Here is an 18,421-nt window from a genome sequence, read left to right as displayed (position 1 = left end):
TATCATGTATGATGTTTTGATAGATGCGACAGGGAGCATTTCTAGTCAACACAGCACGAGGGGGTCTGGTAGATGAAAAGGCCCTGGCTCAGGCTCTCAAAGAGGGCAGGATACGGGGGGCTGCCCTGGACGTCCACGAGTCTGAACCCTTCAGGTAACATTTGGAAGGACATACCAATTGTAATCCAAACTCCATTTTACTTTATCTTAAGATATTGGATGCGATAAAAATAAAGGTGCTTCATGATGCCATAGAAGAACATTCATGTCTAAATGGTTCTATAAAGAACCTTTAACATCTGAAGAACATTTCTGTTTCACAAAAGGTTCTTTGTGGTGAAAGAAGGTTCTTCAGATTCTATAAAGAACCTTTGACTGAATGGTTCTTTGTGAAACTAAAAATGGTTCTTCTATGGCATCTCTGTGAAGAACCTTTTAAGCACTTTTATTTTTAAGAGTGTATAATATGCAAAATTTGTTTGTTTTTGGTGGATTTTCAAAATGTGCATCCATGAATGCTCTTTTGGCTAATATGTTACCAAAAAAAATGCAAATCTGATTGATGCTTACTTTTTAGGTCTGGCATTATACTTTTCTAGAACATTTGATATGTGCTGCACTACGTGTGTATGTATTTATTTATATATATACCTGGTTTAAATTGCTTCTTCTTTATTTATTGTACTAATCTCACTTGATTATTCTTACTCTTATTTGATAGTTACTTTTATTAGTATCCAAAATTTTTGTATTAGTATTAATACATTTAAGTATTGAAATTTATTGATCCATAGTTGAGTAATAATAAATTTTAAATAGTTCTGTCAAACAATTAATTGCAATTAATCGCATCCAAAATAAAGGTTTTTATTTACATAATATATGTGTGTATTGTATATATTTATTACGTATAAATTACGTAACATATTTTTCTTAAATATATACATGCATGTGTGTGTATTTCTATACACATAATAAATATACAAAGTACACACACATCTATTATGTAAACAAAAACTTTTATTTTGGATGCGATTAATCGTGTGACAGCACTAATTTTAAGGTAATTCATTTAGTTAGATGCTTTTTTTGTCTTTAAATGGTTTTTAAACTTTTTATTCCTCAAACAATACTGGAAATTTATAAATGTTTCCATGAAAATATTATGCAGCACAGCTGTTATAATGAGACAGGAGTAATGATGCTGAAAATCAGCTTTACATCGCAGGAATAAATTACATTTAAAAATATATTCAGTTATTTTAAACTGTAATGATATTTTTCAAATATTACTGTTTTACAATATTTTTAATCAAATAAATGCAGCTGTAATGAGCATAAGAGACTTTCGTCAAAAGCATTAACAAAATCTTGCTGATGGTGGTGTATGTACTAGTGCTGTCAAATGATTAATCGCGATTAATCGCATCCAAAATAAAAGTTTTTGTTTACATACTATATGTATGTGTACTGTGTATATTTATTATGTATATATAAATACATACACATACAGTAAATATTTTGAAAATATTTACATGTATATACATTTATATATTTATATTCTTATATTTTATATTATATATAAATATATTTAATATATAAACATAACATATTTTTCATAAATGTATACATGCATGTGTTTGTAATTATATATACATAATAAATATACACAGCATACACGCATATATTATGTAAACAAAAACTTTTATTTTGGATGTGATTAATCGTGATTAATCATTTGACAGCACTAGTATGTACATGATCAGTGACGTTTAATGTGTAGTAAATTGACATACAGTCTAATTCTGTCTTCCTCATCCTCTGGTTTTCTCTCAGTTTTTCTCAGGGGCCTCTGAAGGACGCGCCCAATCTGATCTGCACCCCTCACACAGCGTGGTACAGTGAGCAGGCCTCACTAGAGATGAGAGAGGCAGCAGCCACTGAGATCCGCAGGGCCATCACCGGTACATAATCTCCCATTGACTTCATGTATTAGAATATTTGCTATTCAAAATGGAACCACTTCTGATGATGAGGTCAACATTGTGATTATCAATGGGCAAGATCAACTATGAAGGAGGGAGTCCTGATATCTCTCTCTCTCTTTCATTTCTATCTATACTGCTTATCTTTTCAAACTATTATTTTACCTCAAACATTATTCTGTTGCTGCCTAGTAAGCACTTGTATTTTCTTCAGGAAATGTAAATCTAGTTCCTTTTATAAGCTCTCTATCTGTCTCTCAAAGCATCCGTCTTATTGTGAATCTGTCATCGTGTGTTGGGTTTGTTCTGGTTTTCAGGTCGTATTCCAGACAGTCTCAGAAACTGCGTCAACAAAGAGTTTTTTGTGACTACGGCACCGTGGGGGGTGATGGAGCAGCAGGTACATCCAGAGCTCAACGGCGGAGCCTACAGGTGACAAAAGAGATCTTAAACATCCACATCCTTCACCTCGTTCGTCATATACTAACCCTTATTCCATCCATCCTTGAGTTTGTCACCATCACATACACCCTCTTTTCTGATTGACAATCTAGAGCTGGTTCTTATTTAGAACTAAACCCAAAAGATTTTCAATGCATTCATGTCTGTTAATATATTATTAAAACATGTTAACCAAACTATTCTTTATACTATAACTATATAACAGCGTGTGATAATATAGTTTTTTTTTTTTTTTTTTAACTGAACTATTCTTTATACTATAACTATCTAACAGCATGTGACAATAATATAGACAGAATTTTTATTGAATAGTTTAAGTTAGTTTTTCCTATTACATTGACAAATATTTTTTTTTTTTTTTCAGTATAAATCTAACATAATTTAGTGAAATTTATGACCATAAAACAAGAAAAACTACCAGCCAGACACACAAAAAAATAAAATTATAAATTAAATAATACAAAACAGAAAAATAATAATAAAATAAATAATAAAAATAAATATTAATTAAAAAAAAAAAAAAAACAGTATTGTATTATAGTATTTATTAAATACTATGACAATAAACATTAAGAGTAAATGGTAATAGTAATAAATGTTTTTGTTATTAAATCAATAGTATTTCAAATATAGTTTTTTATAAAATAGTATAGTAGTAGTAATAGTAAATTGAAATAGTTTATTTAATGGTATGATAAAAATAATATTTTAATTATTGATAAATGGTATTTAAAAATAATACCAATATTCAGGGTATGTTACAAAAATGCTGATGTTTTTGTTTAGTCATTGAAAAAATGAATAACGGACACAAAAGTATTAAATCAATGAAACTGGTGATAAATCTGAATCATCCAATTAAATCTGAATCAAAACCAGAATGAATCCCTGTTCTTTTCTGCACTGGACTGAATCGCTACTTCCTCGCTGTGAGATGAAATACTTAAGAAATTGATTGATTCCACTGTATGAGCAGGCAAGCAGTGCAGCAGCTGTGTTCAGCTCTGTAAACACACTTCATTAGTTCATCCCTGTGTAGTGAGTGTTATCCCTCCAGATCAGCATATGCAAATAGCCTCAAACCAGACCGCTGTCTGTCCCTGTCGCACACATAAATGAACTTCGACAGACTCACCTCTAGATTTACCCGCTATGACCCTTCTGAACATTTCCCTGAACTAACACCTCATTTTTATGCATTTAACTCTCCAACCCCCCCACACACACACAAACCAGCCCTGATTGTGTTGCTCAGTCTGATTGCTTCTCTCGCTCAGCAGAGTGGCCCAGCCGCTACCAGCCGTTTCTCCTGGCGGCATGCAAGACAAAATGTATACCTAAACAATGACAGGTAACTACTTACAGCGTGCTGAAACACACTGTCCAAACAGATCTGAAAGACACCTAATGAACAAAAACATTGATGTCTGAAACATCAAGGATATCCTCACCTTTTATTTTGACATTTCTCATTCCCATAAAACATGCAAATATCATGTGATGCCTGCTGATTGGTTTCTCATTAGTTCTACCGTAGTTCTAAGTTATACATAATCTTTGTTACCTGGTGTTTTTAGCTGTTGTGTTTGCATTTGTTGTGCTAAATTAGACTGCCCCCCCTTTTTTTTTGAGAAATTGAGAAAAATTATTTGAGAATTCAGTAAATCAATCAATAAAGAAATATGTGATAATAATGTGATTGTAATGAGTATGTTATCCATTAATCTTTTTATTTTTTAGAAATGTCAAATCACTTTCTACATTGATATCAATTTCTTTGTCATATTTAACATGCTGAATTGTAAGTAAAAAGTATATTCACTTTTTGATGTTTTTAAACTATTAAATTAATTATTCTTCAATTTTAGCCATTTAAGATAAATAAAATGGATACATTTGAGTCTCTTCTGATAAAAAATACAGTAAAAACAGTATTATTGTGAAATATTGTTACAATTTAAGATAACTGTTTTCTATTTGAATATATTTTAAAATGTAATTTATTTCTGTGATCAAAGCTGAATTTTCAGCATCATTACTCCAGTCTTCAGTGTCTCATGATTCTTCAGAAATCATTCTAATATGCTCAAGAAAACTTTTATTGTTATCAATGTTAAAAACAGTTGTGCTGCAGTGATGGATTTTTTTCAAAGATGATTTGATGAATTGACAGTTTATTAGAAATCTTTTATAACATTATAAAAGTCTTTGTCACTTTTAAACAATTTAATGCCTCCTTGCTGAATAAAAATATTTACTTCTTTAAAAAATGTAATCTTACTGGCCCCAAGCTTTTGAGCAGTAGAGAATATAGCAGTGATTTGTTTTTGTCTGCAAAATTAAGTTTAAGTATTAAAGCCTTGAGATCAAATTATTTTTTTTAAAGAAACCTGAGAAACTTTTCAATCAAATGTGCCCAAACTTTTGCTAGAGTATAAATTTAAAAAAGGCTTCTCAGCCGAAGTGAACCTTTTGAGTCATGTTGTAAAGGGCGGAGCATAAAGCTGACGACCTCATCATACCTCTCATTATTTTCTCTGTATTTTCTCAGGTTTCCTCCTGGTGCGGTGGGTGTGTCTCCTGGTGGCATGGGTGGACAGATAGAGGGCATGATGCCCGGGGCCCACCCCCTGCCGCCGGGCACCCAGCCCAGCCTCGCCCCGTCCCCCACCCCATTCCTCAAACACAACGACCATAGAGAACACCTCGCCAAGTCATAACCACCTGACCACTGAGCGACAGTCATTCAGCAAAACTGCAAATCAAAGAGACTAAGAGACAGTGAACGGGTGAACAAGCAATCAGCTGCCACTAGCTGCACCGGAGACATGCTTCACGGACGTCTCTCCACCGTCTTGTTTTCAGTTTAAGTGTTTTTCCATTCATTTCCGTTGTTTCTGTTGTTCTTGTGAGGGGAGGACATCATTTCCACCTGTTTTTGAAACAGGTGGGCGGTGCTTTCTTTGTCGGGGGCGTGGCATGACAATGGCCACACCTCTTTCCTTGTGCACCACTTACAGAGTTCGAATCGTTGACAGTTATCAGATGCCATGCACTTGTCTTCTTCCTCTTCGCCTTATTTGGGCCCCTAAACAAAACTCATAACTGTCTCTTTCTTTACACATCCACAGAATTAGTGCTTGTCTTTGTTTGAATGTTAAAAGTGCTTGATAATGAAAAAATATATATACAGTGTATCTATTAAGAGAACAGAGAGGTAAAGGCTGGTCTTGGGCAAAAATGAAGATGAATTCTTAGCTTTTTTCCAACATTTTGCATAGCTGACCTCTTGTTTACAGAATTGCACAAATTCAACAAGCACCAGCTCAGAAACAAGTCCTCTTCAAGACCCAAGAGCACACTATTTTACTGATATATTCATTCATTTCGGTTCAAAATGAGTTTGCAGGATTTCAAATACAAACTGCGTTAGGTTTTAAGATGTCAAGTTTCCAAAATCTTCAATTTGGATTTGAGTGAACGTCACCGTGAGGGACATAATTTTGATTTTGTGTTTGCTTTCAAAAAAAAAAAAAAAAAAAAAAAAAAAAGATGGCAGCTCACACAGAAAAAGGGACTGGAGTGAAAAACCGCCCCTGTCTCAGGAAGAACATTTACCGGTTACTCCAAAACAAATGACAGCCCCGTCTAAATACCCACTCCTTCCCGTCAGCCTACCCGAGGTATTTTTATAGATCTGACATCCAGTGCGTTTTTGGTGTTGAATGTATGGCAGTTAAATTAGATTTGTATTGTCTAGTTTAATGTTTTTGTAACCATACTTGCCTGTTATCCTCTCCCTGTTCCTTTTCATTTTGGGTTCTTTATGTGGAAGCGCACTGTTCGGAGCTCATTGTGTTGTTTATATGCAATATTCTGAGATCCCCGGCCAACTCCAGTCAGGTTGGTTCTGGAACTGTAGGTTTGGTTTTTAGTGTGAGTATTTGTATTTGTTTATTGTACCGAGGTGAACATTTAGCATACAGTACAGTTCAAATAAAAAATACCATTCTGACTTTCTGTACTGTGCTTGTGGGTTTGTCTCGCTTTACACACTCATTTATGAAGGTCTGACAGGATTTGCAGTATGTAATGACTTTCAGATGACCCCTGCATGCATCTGGACGCCACAAGGGGTCGCTGTGGATCTGGGTTTATAGGTTTTTTTATGCACTGATATTGTTCACTCATATTTATATGCATACTTTTGGTAAAATAATAATAAGAGAGAAACTAGTATTTTACAAAAAATAAAAAATGAGAACATAAAACAAATCATGCTTAAGCATTTTCAAGATGACTATATATATATATATATATATATATATATATATATATATATATATATATATATATATATAAAATGATAATATATTTGATTTATTTATTTGTGTGTGTTTTAAGGCTAGTTTCCGTCTGTCTTTACTGAAAATAAACCCACCCCAAAACACTTAAAGCACTTACTTTATTTATAACAATTATTTATAAATCATTTATAACCTAATACTTGTATCCTGTAGCGTCATTATATATTGACATGCATGTGACAATTGGCTTTTTGGGGTCATTGTCATATTCTACACCACCATTTATTAATTTTAATATTTGTTATTTCTGGCTACATCATTAAAATGCTATATTATTCACTGTTATTAAGTAACATTTTAAAAAAATCTAATTATTTTAAAGTTAAATTATTCTATTAAAAAGTTATTTTTAAATGACTGTACTCCAAGTATTGTTTAGTAATTTGTTTGACTATATTTAACGTTCTGATATAATCTGACACTAAAATGTTCATGTTTTGTGTGTTCTGTAAATTTAGCCTATTTCTTTTTCAGTATTCAGATATTATCTTGTTTACCTGATATGCCTGTGATTTGTCCTTGCTTTCACTCTAATATTTGCTTAGTGCTGATATTGTAGGGTGTGTTGTTCAGATATGTCAGGACTTTGGACACTGGCATTGTTCTATGCGTCTCAGTAGATCAGTGCTGTCATAGTTTGAAAAGTTGACATGAACAGATAGATGCCAGACAGTGTTTAAGTGCTTCAGTGAATGTCATGAAACTAAATCTATTCTTGGATAAAGCATTGGTCATGTGAGGTGCATCACCATCTGGTAAAATCCTTGTGAACATAATGGAAAGCTAGAGCATTCCCAGATGCCAGTTTGACCAATAAAATGGCAGTATACAGTATATTCTTTATATATTCATATTAATATTATTTTTCCACCCAGAATATCACATTTTCGTTTTACTTTTTAAGAAAATAAGAGAGAGATCGGAGCTCTTCTGTACTCGCACTGAATGTTATTTTTATTCTGGCTCCTCCCACTTTTTTTTCTTTTCTTTTTTTTTATTACAAAACTTGTAGAAACATACAGAAACAGGGAAGCGAGACATGAATATATTCCAACAAAAAAAATAATAAAAAATAAGAACAGAAAACAAATATTCTGGATTTGCATGTCAAATTATAGCATTATCGATACATAAAATTGCAAAAATAAACTTACGTTCTTTTGGCTCCTCCCACTTCCGCTGCACAGGTGAGTCGTGCGTGACGTGATCGAGCATGAAGGGAGGAAACTGCGTTTGGTAGCCAAGTTTTTCTTTCTAAACTGGGTTCAAATTCACGGATACAGATATGTGTGATTTCGGTAAGACGGTCATTTATTTATTTTTATTGCAGGTGTGAGAATTATACGTGATTTATAGTTATAGTTTAGAAAAGAAGCCTCCGACAATCAGATGTGTTCTCGTGAAGTGCGCGTCTCTTGCAATGTTTACATTTTCCTAATTTCTATTCATTGTAGAAAAGAATATTTACCAGCTGAATAAACCTGTAGGAGCCTTTATTTGCGTCACAGTTATACTTCATACACAATTATAGCCTAAATGTTATAAACTATATAAATCTGTTGATATAGCTTATATTACAAGTAATTTTTCTATTGAGGCAACACTTAAAATGTTTACATTTACATTTACATTTATGCATTTAGCAGACGCTTTTATCCAAAGCGACTTACAATGCATTCAGGCTATCAATTTTTACCTATCATTTTTTTCATGTTTGTCAAATACATTTCAAAATAAATAAAATCCACTGGAGTTCATAGCAGAACTGCTTATTAAAAGTTAATTTGTTCTGAGAAGAGATGTTTTCTGATTCAATTAAATTTTGAGGTGTGACTTTTTCGTCCACTGTATGAAAGTGTGCTATATTCTAGACAAGCAGAAGGGCCCTGGGCGGCTGATGAAGAAAGGATTGACCCTCATTGTCATCGGTCATGTTAATTTCATCCTGAGTGCCATTGTCCATGGCAGTGTGTTACGCCATGTATCCAAACCCAGCAATGAGATCTCAACAGAATATACCGTATCCAACATCATCTCCGTCACCTCAGGACTGCTGGTGAGTGGTTGCACTTCTGTGGCTCCTAAATGATGCTGATTCAACTCCTGCATGTAGGCCTAATCTCCAGTAAGTAATGCTTTCTGAATCTGGAGAATATTCACTCAGAAAGGGCCTGGTCACATGTCTGTAAATGTAAATCAAAGAATTTGCTACTACTTTGGGTGTGCTGCGTCACCCAGTTCACCGTAGTTAAGTCTGCATATTGACTTAAAGGGATACTCTACCCCAGTATGAAAATTTTGTCATTAATCACTTACCCCCATGTCGTTCCAAACCCATAAAAGCTTAGTTTCTCTTCGGAACACAATTTAAGATATTTTGGATGAAAACCGGGAGGCTTTAGACTGTCCCATAGACTGCCAAGTAAATAACAGTGTCAAGGTCCATAAAAGGTATGAAAGTCGTCGTCAGAATACTCCATCTGCCATCAGACGTGCAATCTGGGTTATATGAAGCGACGGGAACACTTTTTGTAAGTGAAGAAAACAAAAATAACGACTTTATTCAATTCCTTTGTCATCCTTTTGGCACGAATGATACAGAAGAGCATACACAGCATACGGTGATGTGGAGAGACACAGAAGACACAATCCACAAAGTAATCATCCAAAATATCTTAAATTTTTTTCCAAATCACTTACAAAAAGTGTTCCCGTCGCTTCATATAATCCAGATTGGAACGACATGGGGGTAAGTGATTAATGACAAAATTTTCATTTTGGGGTGGAGTATCCCTTTAAGGAACATTTCACACAAAAATCTGTGCAAATTTTACTAACCCTCAGGTCATCCAAGATGTAGATTCTTCATCAGAGAAGATTTGGAGAAATGTAGCATTACATCACATGCTCACCATCATCAAGGCATTTTAACTTCAAACAGTTGCTTCATGCCAAAAATCCAGAGTCCATAATACATAATCCATCCGTAATAATGCTTCCTTCATTGAAAAAGTCCATCCTGTGTTGTCCACTCACATGAAAATCCACTAACCTATTTGTTTAGAACGGTTTTCACTTGTGAGCAGTGCTTGATCTGTGCATATTTTCTCCTGATTCAGATGAGATCATCTTTTTCCACTGGAGAAAGCAATATTATGGATGGAGGACTTGCTTAAAGTAAAAAATGTCTTAATAATAAATTTGTTTATTACCAATATGCAGCTTTTTGCTTCACAAGACATTAATTGATGGACTGGAGTCGTGTGTATTGCTTATGGATTATTGTTATATTTCCATTATGAGTAAAAACTCATCATATTACTTAACCCAACCACTCCATAAAACAAAAATAACTCCAAACATACACACAACCAGAGTCAAACTCATATATGTCCTGGATGGCCTGAGGGTGAATAGATTTAACAAATGTTCTCTTTTTTTCTTTTTTTTTGGGTGAACTATTGCTTAGCTGTTTAGAAAATTGCTTATAAACCTCTCTTCACATATATTTAACACACTGAACTTGTTGGGGTTCCTGAGTAGTTTTAACTCCCCACAGTATAAGAAAAATCTCAAACCTTATCATGTTAACGTTTTTTTCTCAGAGCATTGCAAGTGGAATTGTTGCAATATTGGTGTCAAGGAATATTACCAACTTGAAGCTGGTAAGTAGGCCTTATCTGAGGTGAATATATGTTCTCTTTTTGAGATGAGTATGAAAGTATGAAAACAAAGCCAAAACTTGGACATTTGAGATGATTTAGGCATGTCTGGGAAAAAGAGAACATATAGTCACACACAAATACCATAAAATACCACGTTCTTTCCCTGTAGTGTTTATAACAGCTCTGTTCTTCTGCTTCCTGTAGCACATCGGCCTGTTAGTGAGTTCCTTTCTGAACGCCTTTCTCTCGCTGGCGTGTTTAGTGGGGCTGATTTTGGCGATCAGTATGACCATTTCAGCCGACGGGAGCACGCTCATGAAAGGATGCAATTTCACTAACACGCCTGTGAATGCACGATCTCCGGTCATCGTCAACTGTCCTTTCGATGCCACCCGCATCTATGTGAGTCAGTCTGTTGAAATGCATGTGGTGTTGCTGAAATAAATGACATGGAAATGAACAAGTTTGAACTTTCATCTTGTATGTGAAGACTGAACTGCTTGTTCTCCTCCAGGACACAACTCTTGCTCTGTGGTTCACCTGTGCTACATTCACCGCACTGGAAGCTGGACTGTCTGTATGGTGCTTTATTGTGGGTCTCCAGTTAAGAGGCATCGGACCCTGTGCTCAAACCTACATCAGAGAGCAGGTACACATATAAAAATACACACACACACATCAAAACAATAAACAACCTGCTAAAAAAAACCATAGTAATTTTCATAGGGATTTTTCGTGAGCCTCTAACAGATTATGGAAATGATTTGGCAGGGTTCTGAGCTCTTTACATATACATTTATGCATTTAGTTGTTCACTCAGAAATGAACGTTTACTCACCCTCAGACCATCCAAGGTATAGAGGAGTTTGTTTCTTCATGGGAACAGATTTGGAGAAGTTTAGCATTCCATCACTTGCTCACCAATGGTTACACTCTGCAGTGAATGGGTGCCGTCAGAATGATGTGCTGTGGATCACATCTAGATTATTGTGATGTTTTTATCAGCTGTTTGAACTCTCTTCTGACGGTATCCATTCACTGCAGAGGATCCATTGGTGAGCAAGTGATGTAATGCTACATTTCTCCAAATCTGTTCTGATGAAGAAACAAACTCATCTACATCTCACATGCAATTTTGGATGTTATGTTCATTTTAAGGTGAACTGTTCCTTTAAGGCAGAATAAAGCATTTATCCAAAACAACTTGCATTGCATTCAGAGTACACATTTATCAGTTCAAAACACGTCCAATGTAATTCTAAGAGTCAGAGAGTGGAAAAATGTCTTGTGAATCTGTAATTAGAAGTGATCAGTGATTTTTAAAAGTATAATATGGCCTCTTTTAATCAATGTGGTTTCGTTTCATAACAGCTGGAAGAGGAGGCACTAGCATCAGGATCAAAGATGGATCAAGACCACACAACTCAAGGAGCGCGTCTCATTGCACATCACTCCGCCAGCGCCTAGACAGACAGTCCCAAGGTTAAGGTGGAAGTTTAATTAAATGCAGTGTAGTGAAACAGATCATAATAGTAGTTTGCATTCATACTGAGTTACATTCTGAATTTGTATTAATTGATAATGGTAGATGATTTGAAGCACTGAGGTTATGATACAGACAGTCAGTTGAGCTCCACTCAGAAAACATTCAGTCCACACATGTAGACTGTTATTAGGCAGAAAACATCATTAAATCCATTATGTTGTTTTCTGAAACTGTATCTGGAGTTACGTTTTGTGGTTCTCATTTACATTGAAAAACCCAACTTGTGTGTAATTTCAAAATTAAGATGATGATTCTTCTAAGTGACTATTTGTATTATTTTTTATACGAGATGCTATTGTGCTTGTGATGTCAAATATACCAAAAATATTTTCGTTAACTTTAAAGCAGCTGTTTTAATAGCTAATGTGCCACAGACCGAGCTCTCTATAGCCGGTAGTCATTCAAATATTACAGTGTGCCGTATAGAGAGTGTGCCAGAGCGCCGGGAGACATGTTAATATGAGTTGGATTTAATGAAGCAGAGAAAATCTCACATTCACAGATAATCCAGTATGATTAAAGGCATTAAATATTGACATAGTGATGTGCCTGACACTGTCAAAGCAGAAGGATTTCCCTCTACATGATGCATTATAGTTCATTTCAAAAGACTGTGTTTATGTGTTTAGAGAACTGTAATTTTGTTTAATTCCTGACAGATTGTATAAAAGTCCCTCATCTCAGTTCAAAGAGGTAAAGCATTGCCGTCTACGTTTCATTGTATTACTTTTTGACACTGTTATCAATGTGCATTATATTTGAATAAATACATATTAATCTAAAAATAGTTGTCAGAATCTTTTCTCAATGTAAATGTGCTCCATAATGAATTATTGTTTACATAAGCCTGTGAAATATTTTTCAATGCACAGATACAATAATTTCATTTTAGATTCCACAAAAAATGGTGAATGTTATTCTTTTAAATCTAAGCTTTAACCAAGAAAAAAAAATACAAATATTCTATATTTTTAGTAGTCTCACAAACAATTATCTAAAATGGCCTATAGCATAAAATTTTAGTTTTAAAAAGCTCAACAATTAAAACATAGTTATTTGACCCTCTTGAGGTGGACGAACAACATTTTCTGAAGACATACTTTGACCGAGGCTTTGTTAGATTGGAAAAACACTGTGATCTCATGCTGGCTCTGTTTAATTCCATACGTACTGTAAGTTGATGTGTTCTCAGAGTTATGGTAAAGCTGACCTCATTCACTTCACTGCACCTGTTGAATTGCTGGACATCTGCTGTTCACTCAGAGCCTCAGAGACAAAAAACTAGTTATCTACTGACTAGATTATCAGAGTCCGAACTTTATGGTTATTACTTTATGATTTTATTAAGACAAAGAGAAAAAAAATCATCATTAACTACCCTGCTTCCCTGTTTACTAAGGTCACTTTGAAATTTAGTTTGAGAGAGTTTTATTATATGAACCGGTAGACTAAGATATTTGGTTCTGTATTGTTAACACACAAATCTTTTCCCATTACCTATTATGTCACCGCTTTTATTGAGCATTTGTTATATTATATGTATAACATTAAACCCACAAAACAAGGTTCAACTGCAGAAAAAAAAAAATATATATATATAATTAAACTTTAAAATATATAAAACAGAATTTAGTTATAAATTAATTCACTCAATTATTAGATTTGAAATTAATTCATTAAATATGCACCCTAGCTCTGTGTGAGTTTGAAACAGGTCTCCAAGACATGCGCAGTCCCTTAAAGTTAGCTCTCTGTATTGGGGAGGGGGCATAGAAATGCACTGAACTAACAGAAAGGAAAATAACTAAAAAAAAAAAACAAAAAATATTATTATTTAAGGGATGCATATTATAATACTCCAAATAACAATAACAATAATAATAATAATAATAATAATAATAATGGGCGGGCCCAGGAGGCTGATTATAATTTGCCAGGTACGATATGGCTACACAAGAATTATTATATTTTAGGTTTTCACTGTGTATTTTCAATTAAACGGGTTTTGAAGTTTTTGAGTACTCTAAGGTATAAATGAATGTATCCACCGCTAACAAGTAACACGCAGAGCGGTTTTGTTCACATGGTACCTGTTACTTTTCTCAGCGCTGGTAAGCCTGGACTAATCAGACTGGATTGTGATTACCTTAAAATAGTGTTGAAATTAATTTTATAGTAAGAGTTGAGATAGATTTTTCACATTTGTATGTCAGATACTAATCTGTCAAACAAATGCATTTAAACAATTACAGTTTTTAAAGGATACACTTCTCTAACAACACAAAACACGTCGTTGGATGTGAATGCTACTCAATGACGGACTGTGCTTTGAGCCACTAAGCGCCCCCTGGAGGAAAACTGGTGTATGTCTCGTAGGAAACAGCTGAAGGTGGGGCGAATCGGGAGTTTCGCTGTGAATATGCAAAGCCACCAGCCGCCCGTGACGCTCTTCATGTGCTCGTTTCTGGTAGTTTACGATTTTTGTATCCATCAGCGTCTCAATGCAAATAAACAGCCGGAGCGCGTGTGTTGAGGTGTGACTGTCTGAGGGACACTGCAGCGCGCGCTTCAGTGTGTTACATGATTGTAGGTGCTGAAATCAAACCTGCTGCGTAAATCTACACCGAGAGACACGCTGTATTGTGTCATATGGAGAAAACCAGAGGAGCTCTGCCACGGAAAGGTAAAGTTTTACATGCATAATATTGCACGCACCGTCCATGAGTTTTAACCCACATAAATGTGTTTTTATCCTTTATTTCATATAACCACACATATGGTCTGCTGTCCATGTCTGGAATTGAATAATGTTCAGACATGAGGAGCCACATAATATGTGTTACACTGCTGACACTGCAGTCCTGCATGAAATATCCGAATATGTGTGTAATGCAATGTAAGGTGCGCGTAGGTGTTCTACACCCTATAATGAAATCAATATATAATCATGTCTATTACTGTGTTTCTGCATTAGCCAATTCCTGAAGACTTTATTCGGATTTTTAAATATCTGGTTACTGTGTTTCCTAGTTGGTTGGAGTAGGTTGTGTGTTGTAGACTCACACAAATGTGTTGTAAGGGGGATGGGATATGTTTACACTGGCTTCTGTTAATTCAGATTCAACACAATCGGGATTGAGAAGGGCTGAGTGAAGTGATATGTGAGAAAATGTATCATATTATTTACTCACTGCCCATATTAAGTTACTACTTAATAGTTGATCTCACTGTATGTGTGTGTGTATTAATCAACATTGGATTCGTTTGCATATTTAAAACAGAAATGCATCAAATATATAATTTGATTTGATGCATATGAATCCAGTGTTGGTTATTAATTTGTGAAGAAAGGTCACATTTCAGCTCGGTATTAAAAAATGTTAAATTATATTTTGCATAAGAAAAATTAAGTATTCACAATGAGATTTTTTTTTTTTACATTACACTTTTGAAACATTATTTTCTTGACAATTAAGCACATTTCTCCGCAGAATTTACAATAATTTAACACAAGAAAATCTTGTTCTCATTACAATAATACAGAAATCAACGCAATGATTTTTAGTTAAATTAAGCATTCATTAAATTAAGTAAAACAGATACTACCATAATGTATACATTTTTTTATATATTTTTATTATTATTTAATGCTTTACGTGTGATATGCACTAATGCATTTTTTTTTTTTTTTGCACTAATGCATTTTTCACAATAAATAAAATTTTAAGGGTTCTAAAATAGGCTAGATTTTTTCTGTTCAAAATAAAATATCGTAATTTCTTTTTTTTTCTGTTGATTTTGGGGCTAAAATATGACTCGACAGGTTTTGTGAGGTTCGTCTAGATAATGGATTGTTGTTGGTTTTGGTTTACGGCTGTTATAACAGCTGTTTAAATGGTCTTTCCTGCTACAGTAACTGTTTACAAGCTAGGCTTTGCCAGACACAAAACTAATGAAGTTAACCAGTTAAATTAGCTGTTTTGTTTATTGCACAGTGCACACAGGCTTCAGATGAGTCTGGTGGTGTCTGTATTTTACAGATACGCTTGTTTTAAACTTGTCTCTTAATATGTGTCGTTACAGGTATCCAGTATCAGTCGTAGCCACACCCTAAAGCTGATCCATTGAAGACCACCCTGATCAAAGGAAGATTCTAGTTTTGTATGAATGTGAGAGGATGCAAGAGACTGTCGAAGGGTCTGATCAAAGCGTGCACTGACCCGAGACGCCGGTCAACATCAGGTATCCATGAGGACCGAACAGGAAGGAGATGGAAGCGGTCGCTCGTAGCGTTACCTTACACACTGTGGCTTCTGCGTAGAGAATAAACCCTTGTGCTCGCGTTTGGCCTCTCAGTCCTGTCCCGCTGTGTTCTGCCATTCAAGCATGGGGCACATTGTGGATTTAGCTTTGCAAAAGATGTGGCTCTTCTGTGCTCTGCTGGTTCTGTCCCAGTTCACGGGCAGCCTGGGCATCCACATGGATTCGGTGGGCAGTCACAGCATGTTCACCTGCGAGTCAATCGGCCTCCGAATGTGCCAGGATCTCCCCTACAACACCACCTTCATGCCCAACCTCCTCAACCACTACGACCAGCAGACCGCCGCTCTGGCGATGGAGGTAACTCTGCTTTTCCTTCTGTCTTATACAGCTGGGATTTAGAGAAGGTGGCAGGAAATCTAGGTTGCCATGGAGCTGTTTATCGCAGAAGCTTGTGGTTTGTGGTTGGTGCTTTGATGAGCTTGAATAATTCAGACTGACGGTGGCTCTTGACAAGTGAAATAGGCTTTATTATAAAAAAAATTTAAATGTGAGAGCTGAAGGATTGTTGGTGCTATTTTAGGGGTTTGTGCATGTTAGTTGTAACATGCTGTTAAGGTGCTTTTCTTGTGACTTGATTTATAATCTATATATGTGATGTCAAGCTATATGATTTTAATCTCTAAAATAAGTTTAAACAAGGTTATTGTTGAAAATATCTTAAGGTTTTGAGATGCATTATGCCCCTTTTCCATAACATTTACAGTGTGATTTTGCTGCCTTATAGAAATTGTGTGCATGAACCCAAAATTCTGACTATTAATCCGGTTTGGATGTGCAGTTCATTTCTTTATTTTTTTTTCATAATTTTAAAGTTTTAAATATAAAAAATAAAGAAATAAATTATATATATATATATATATATATATATATATATATATATATATATATATATATATATATATATAATATATATATATAATATTTATTTTATATTTAGTTTTACATTACAAAACAGATTTTTATATGACCTACCAAAATTCTTGTTTTGAATGGTTATAGTGGCATTTAATGGTAAAACATACTCAATTGTTCATTTTCTCTTCTCTCCATTTGTGTAATGCAGAACATGCTTGCTCAGGACTTTCTTATAGTTTTAATGTCTGCCATGGCCATTTTGATGAATCATATCTATATGAAATGCAGTGAGATCATTTTTGCCCTGAGGTTTTTTGCATGTGTGTAATGGATCTGTTATTCATCAAGAAAACAAACTTAGGTGCTGATATGTCTGCCATCAAGGATAGTAGATCTCATTTTTTATAAAAAGGCTGATCTAATTATGATTAATTATTTAAACTACAAAAAAAAAAGAAGAAAGAAAATTGCTTGTGGTTTATTTTAAACATTTATTCAACAAACCTGCTACAGATTCAGGTGTGTGAGGTACTATCTCTCTCTCTCTCTCTCTCTCTCTTAGACTTAGTTTTATTTAGATATTGATTATATAATATATATATATATATATATAGACTTAGTTTTATTTAGATATTGATTATATAGATATCAGATGTATAACTTATTAACTATATTAATATACATTATTTGTCTGTTGTCGAAATATCTAGAGGGAATGTCAAACAGCTCTAGTATAAATCTTGTGAAACGCCTCTGTTGCATCTCAGGAATGGCTTGTTTGTTGAATCCAGATTTATTCCATGTGTTAAAGGAACTAATGGTGCCATCTTCAGTTTTTTTCTGCCTCTAACGACCTCATAATGTGCTGAGAGCTGTAATGGCTGGATTGATTTGAGGCGTGGAGTAATCACTTACTCTACTTGTTTCAGTCAATTAAACACCCATCTGTGTTCTGACATCACAACACAGCAGCCGGTGTCAGTGGCCTGCTGTAAGTCTCGCGGGTCACGTGACCCGGCCGGCCCTGAGGTTCATGTTGGTTCATCTGTCAGGGGTGTACAGTATCCCCTGTGGGTATGTATTACATCACCCCGATATGCCCTGCTGGTGAACCAGAGCAGAGACTGTAAAAACAACACGAACCCCCTTCCCATGCTGCCTCTGTGATGAGCTAGGGTTGCTGGGTAGATGAATCAGTTACGTGACACACTGCTCTGT

At 34.9% G+C, this 18,421-nt stretch overlaps 3 protein-coding genes across 11 annotated transcripts in view; all 3 read left to right on the top strand.

Moving 5' to 3' along the window:
* LOC109076766 (C-terminal-binding protein 2-like) overlaps positions 1-6,467 on the top strand; it is a 46,374-nt gene extending 39,907 nt beyond the window's left edge. For 5 of the 7 annotated variants that reach the window (XM_042743016.1, XM_042743015.1, XM_042743011.1 and 2 more), the window contains 4 exons: positions 24-154; positions 1,837-1,964; positions 2,303-2,417; positions 4,999-6,467. In XM_042743016.1, coding sequence (XP_042598950.1) covers positions 24-154; positions 1,837-1,964; positions 2,303-2,417; positions 4,999-5,167 — 543 coding nt within the window. In that variant the 3' untranslated portion in view covers positions 5,168-6,467. Of the gene's footprint in view, positions 1-23; positions 155-1,836; positions 1,965-2,302; positions 2,418-3,724; positions 3,799-4,998 lie in introns of all 7 variants that reach the window. The other 2 variants (XM_042743012.1, XM_042743013.1) reach the window with 2 other exon arrangements.
* Positions 6,468-7,955: 1,488 nt separating this feature from the next.
* LOC109053090 (keratinocyte-associated protein 3-like) lies at positions 7,956-12,810 on the top strand. Of its 2 annotated transcripts, none has more exons than XM_019070515.2 (6): positions 7,956-8,112; positions 8,686-8,870; positions 10,420-10,479; positions 10,684-10,881; positions 10,994-11,128; positions 11,851-12,810. In XM_019070515.2, the coding sequence occupies exons 1-6, from the start codon at positions 8,100-8,102 to the stop codon at positions 11,944-11,946; spliced, it is 687 nt and encodes a 228-aa protein (XP_018926060.1). In that variant the 5' UTR covers positions 7,956-8,099; the 3' UTR covers positions 11,947-12,810. The 2 variants fall into 2 exon arrangements, with proteins under 2 accessions (XP_018926060.1, XP_018926059.1); XM_019070514.2 differs by having other exon boundaries at positions 7,998-8,112; positions 8,671-8,870.
* Positions 12,811-14,392: 1,582 nt separating this feature from the next.
* fzd3b (frizzled class receptor 3b) overlaps positions 14,393-18,421 on the top strand; it is a 31,762-nt gene continuing 27,733 nt past the window's right edge. Inside the window, exons 1-2 of one of the 2 annotated variants that reach the window (XM_042743027.1) lie at positions 14,393-14,708; positions 16,109-16,645. In XM_042743027.1, coding sequence (XP_042598961.1) covers positions 16,412-16,645 — 234 coding nt within the window. In that variant the 5' untranslated portion in view covers positions 14,393-14,708; positions 16,109-16,411. The remainder of the gene's footprint in view (positions 14,709-16,108; positions 16,646-18,421) is intronic. The other variant, XM_042743025.1, reaches the window with a different exon arrangement.

Source organism: Cyprinus carpio, chromosome B17 (assembly GCF_018340385.1).
Source record: "Cyprinus carpio isolate SPL01 chromosome B17, ASM1834038v1, whole genome shotgun sequence".
In the NCBI taxonomy this organism is placed as follows: domain Eukaryota; kingdom Metazoa; phylum Chordata; class Actinopteri; order Cypriniformes; family Cyprinidae; genus Cyprinus; species Cyprinus carpio.
Note: the sequence above shows the minus strand (reverse complement) of the source record. Positions and strands in the feature narration are given on the sequence as shown.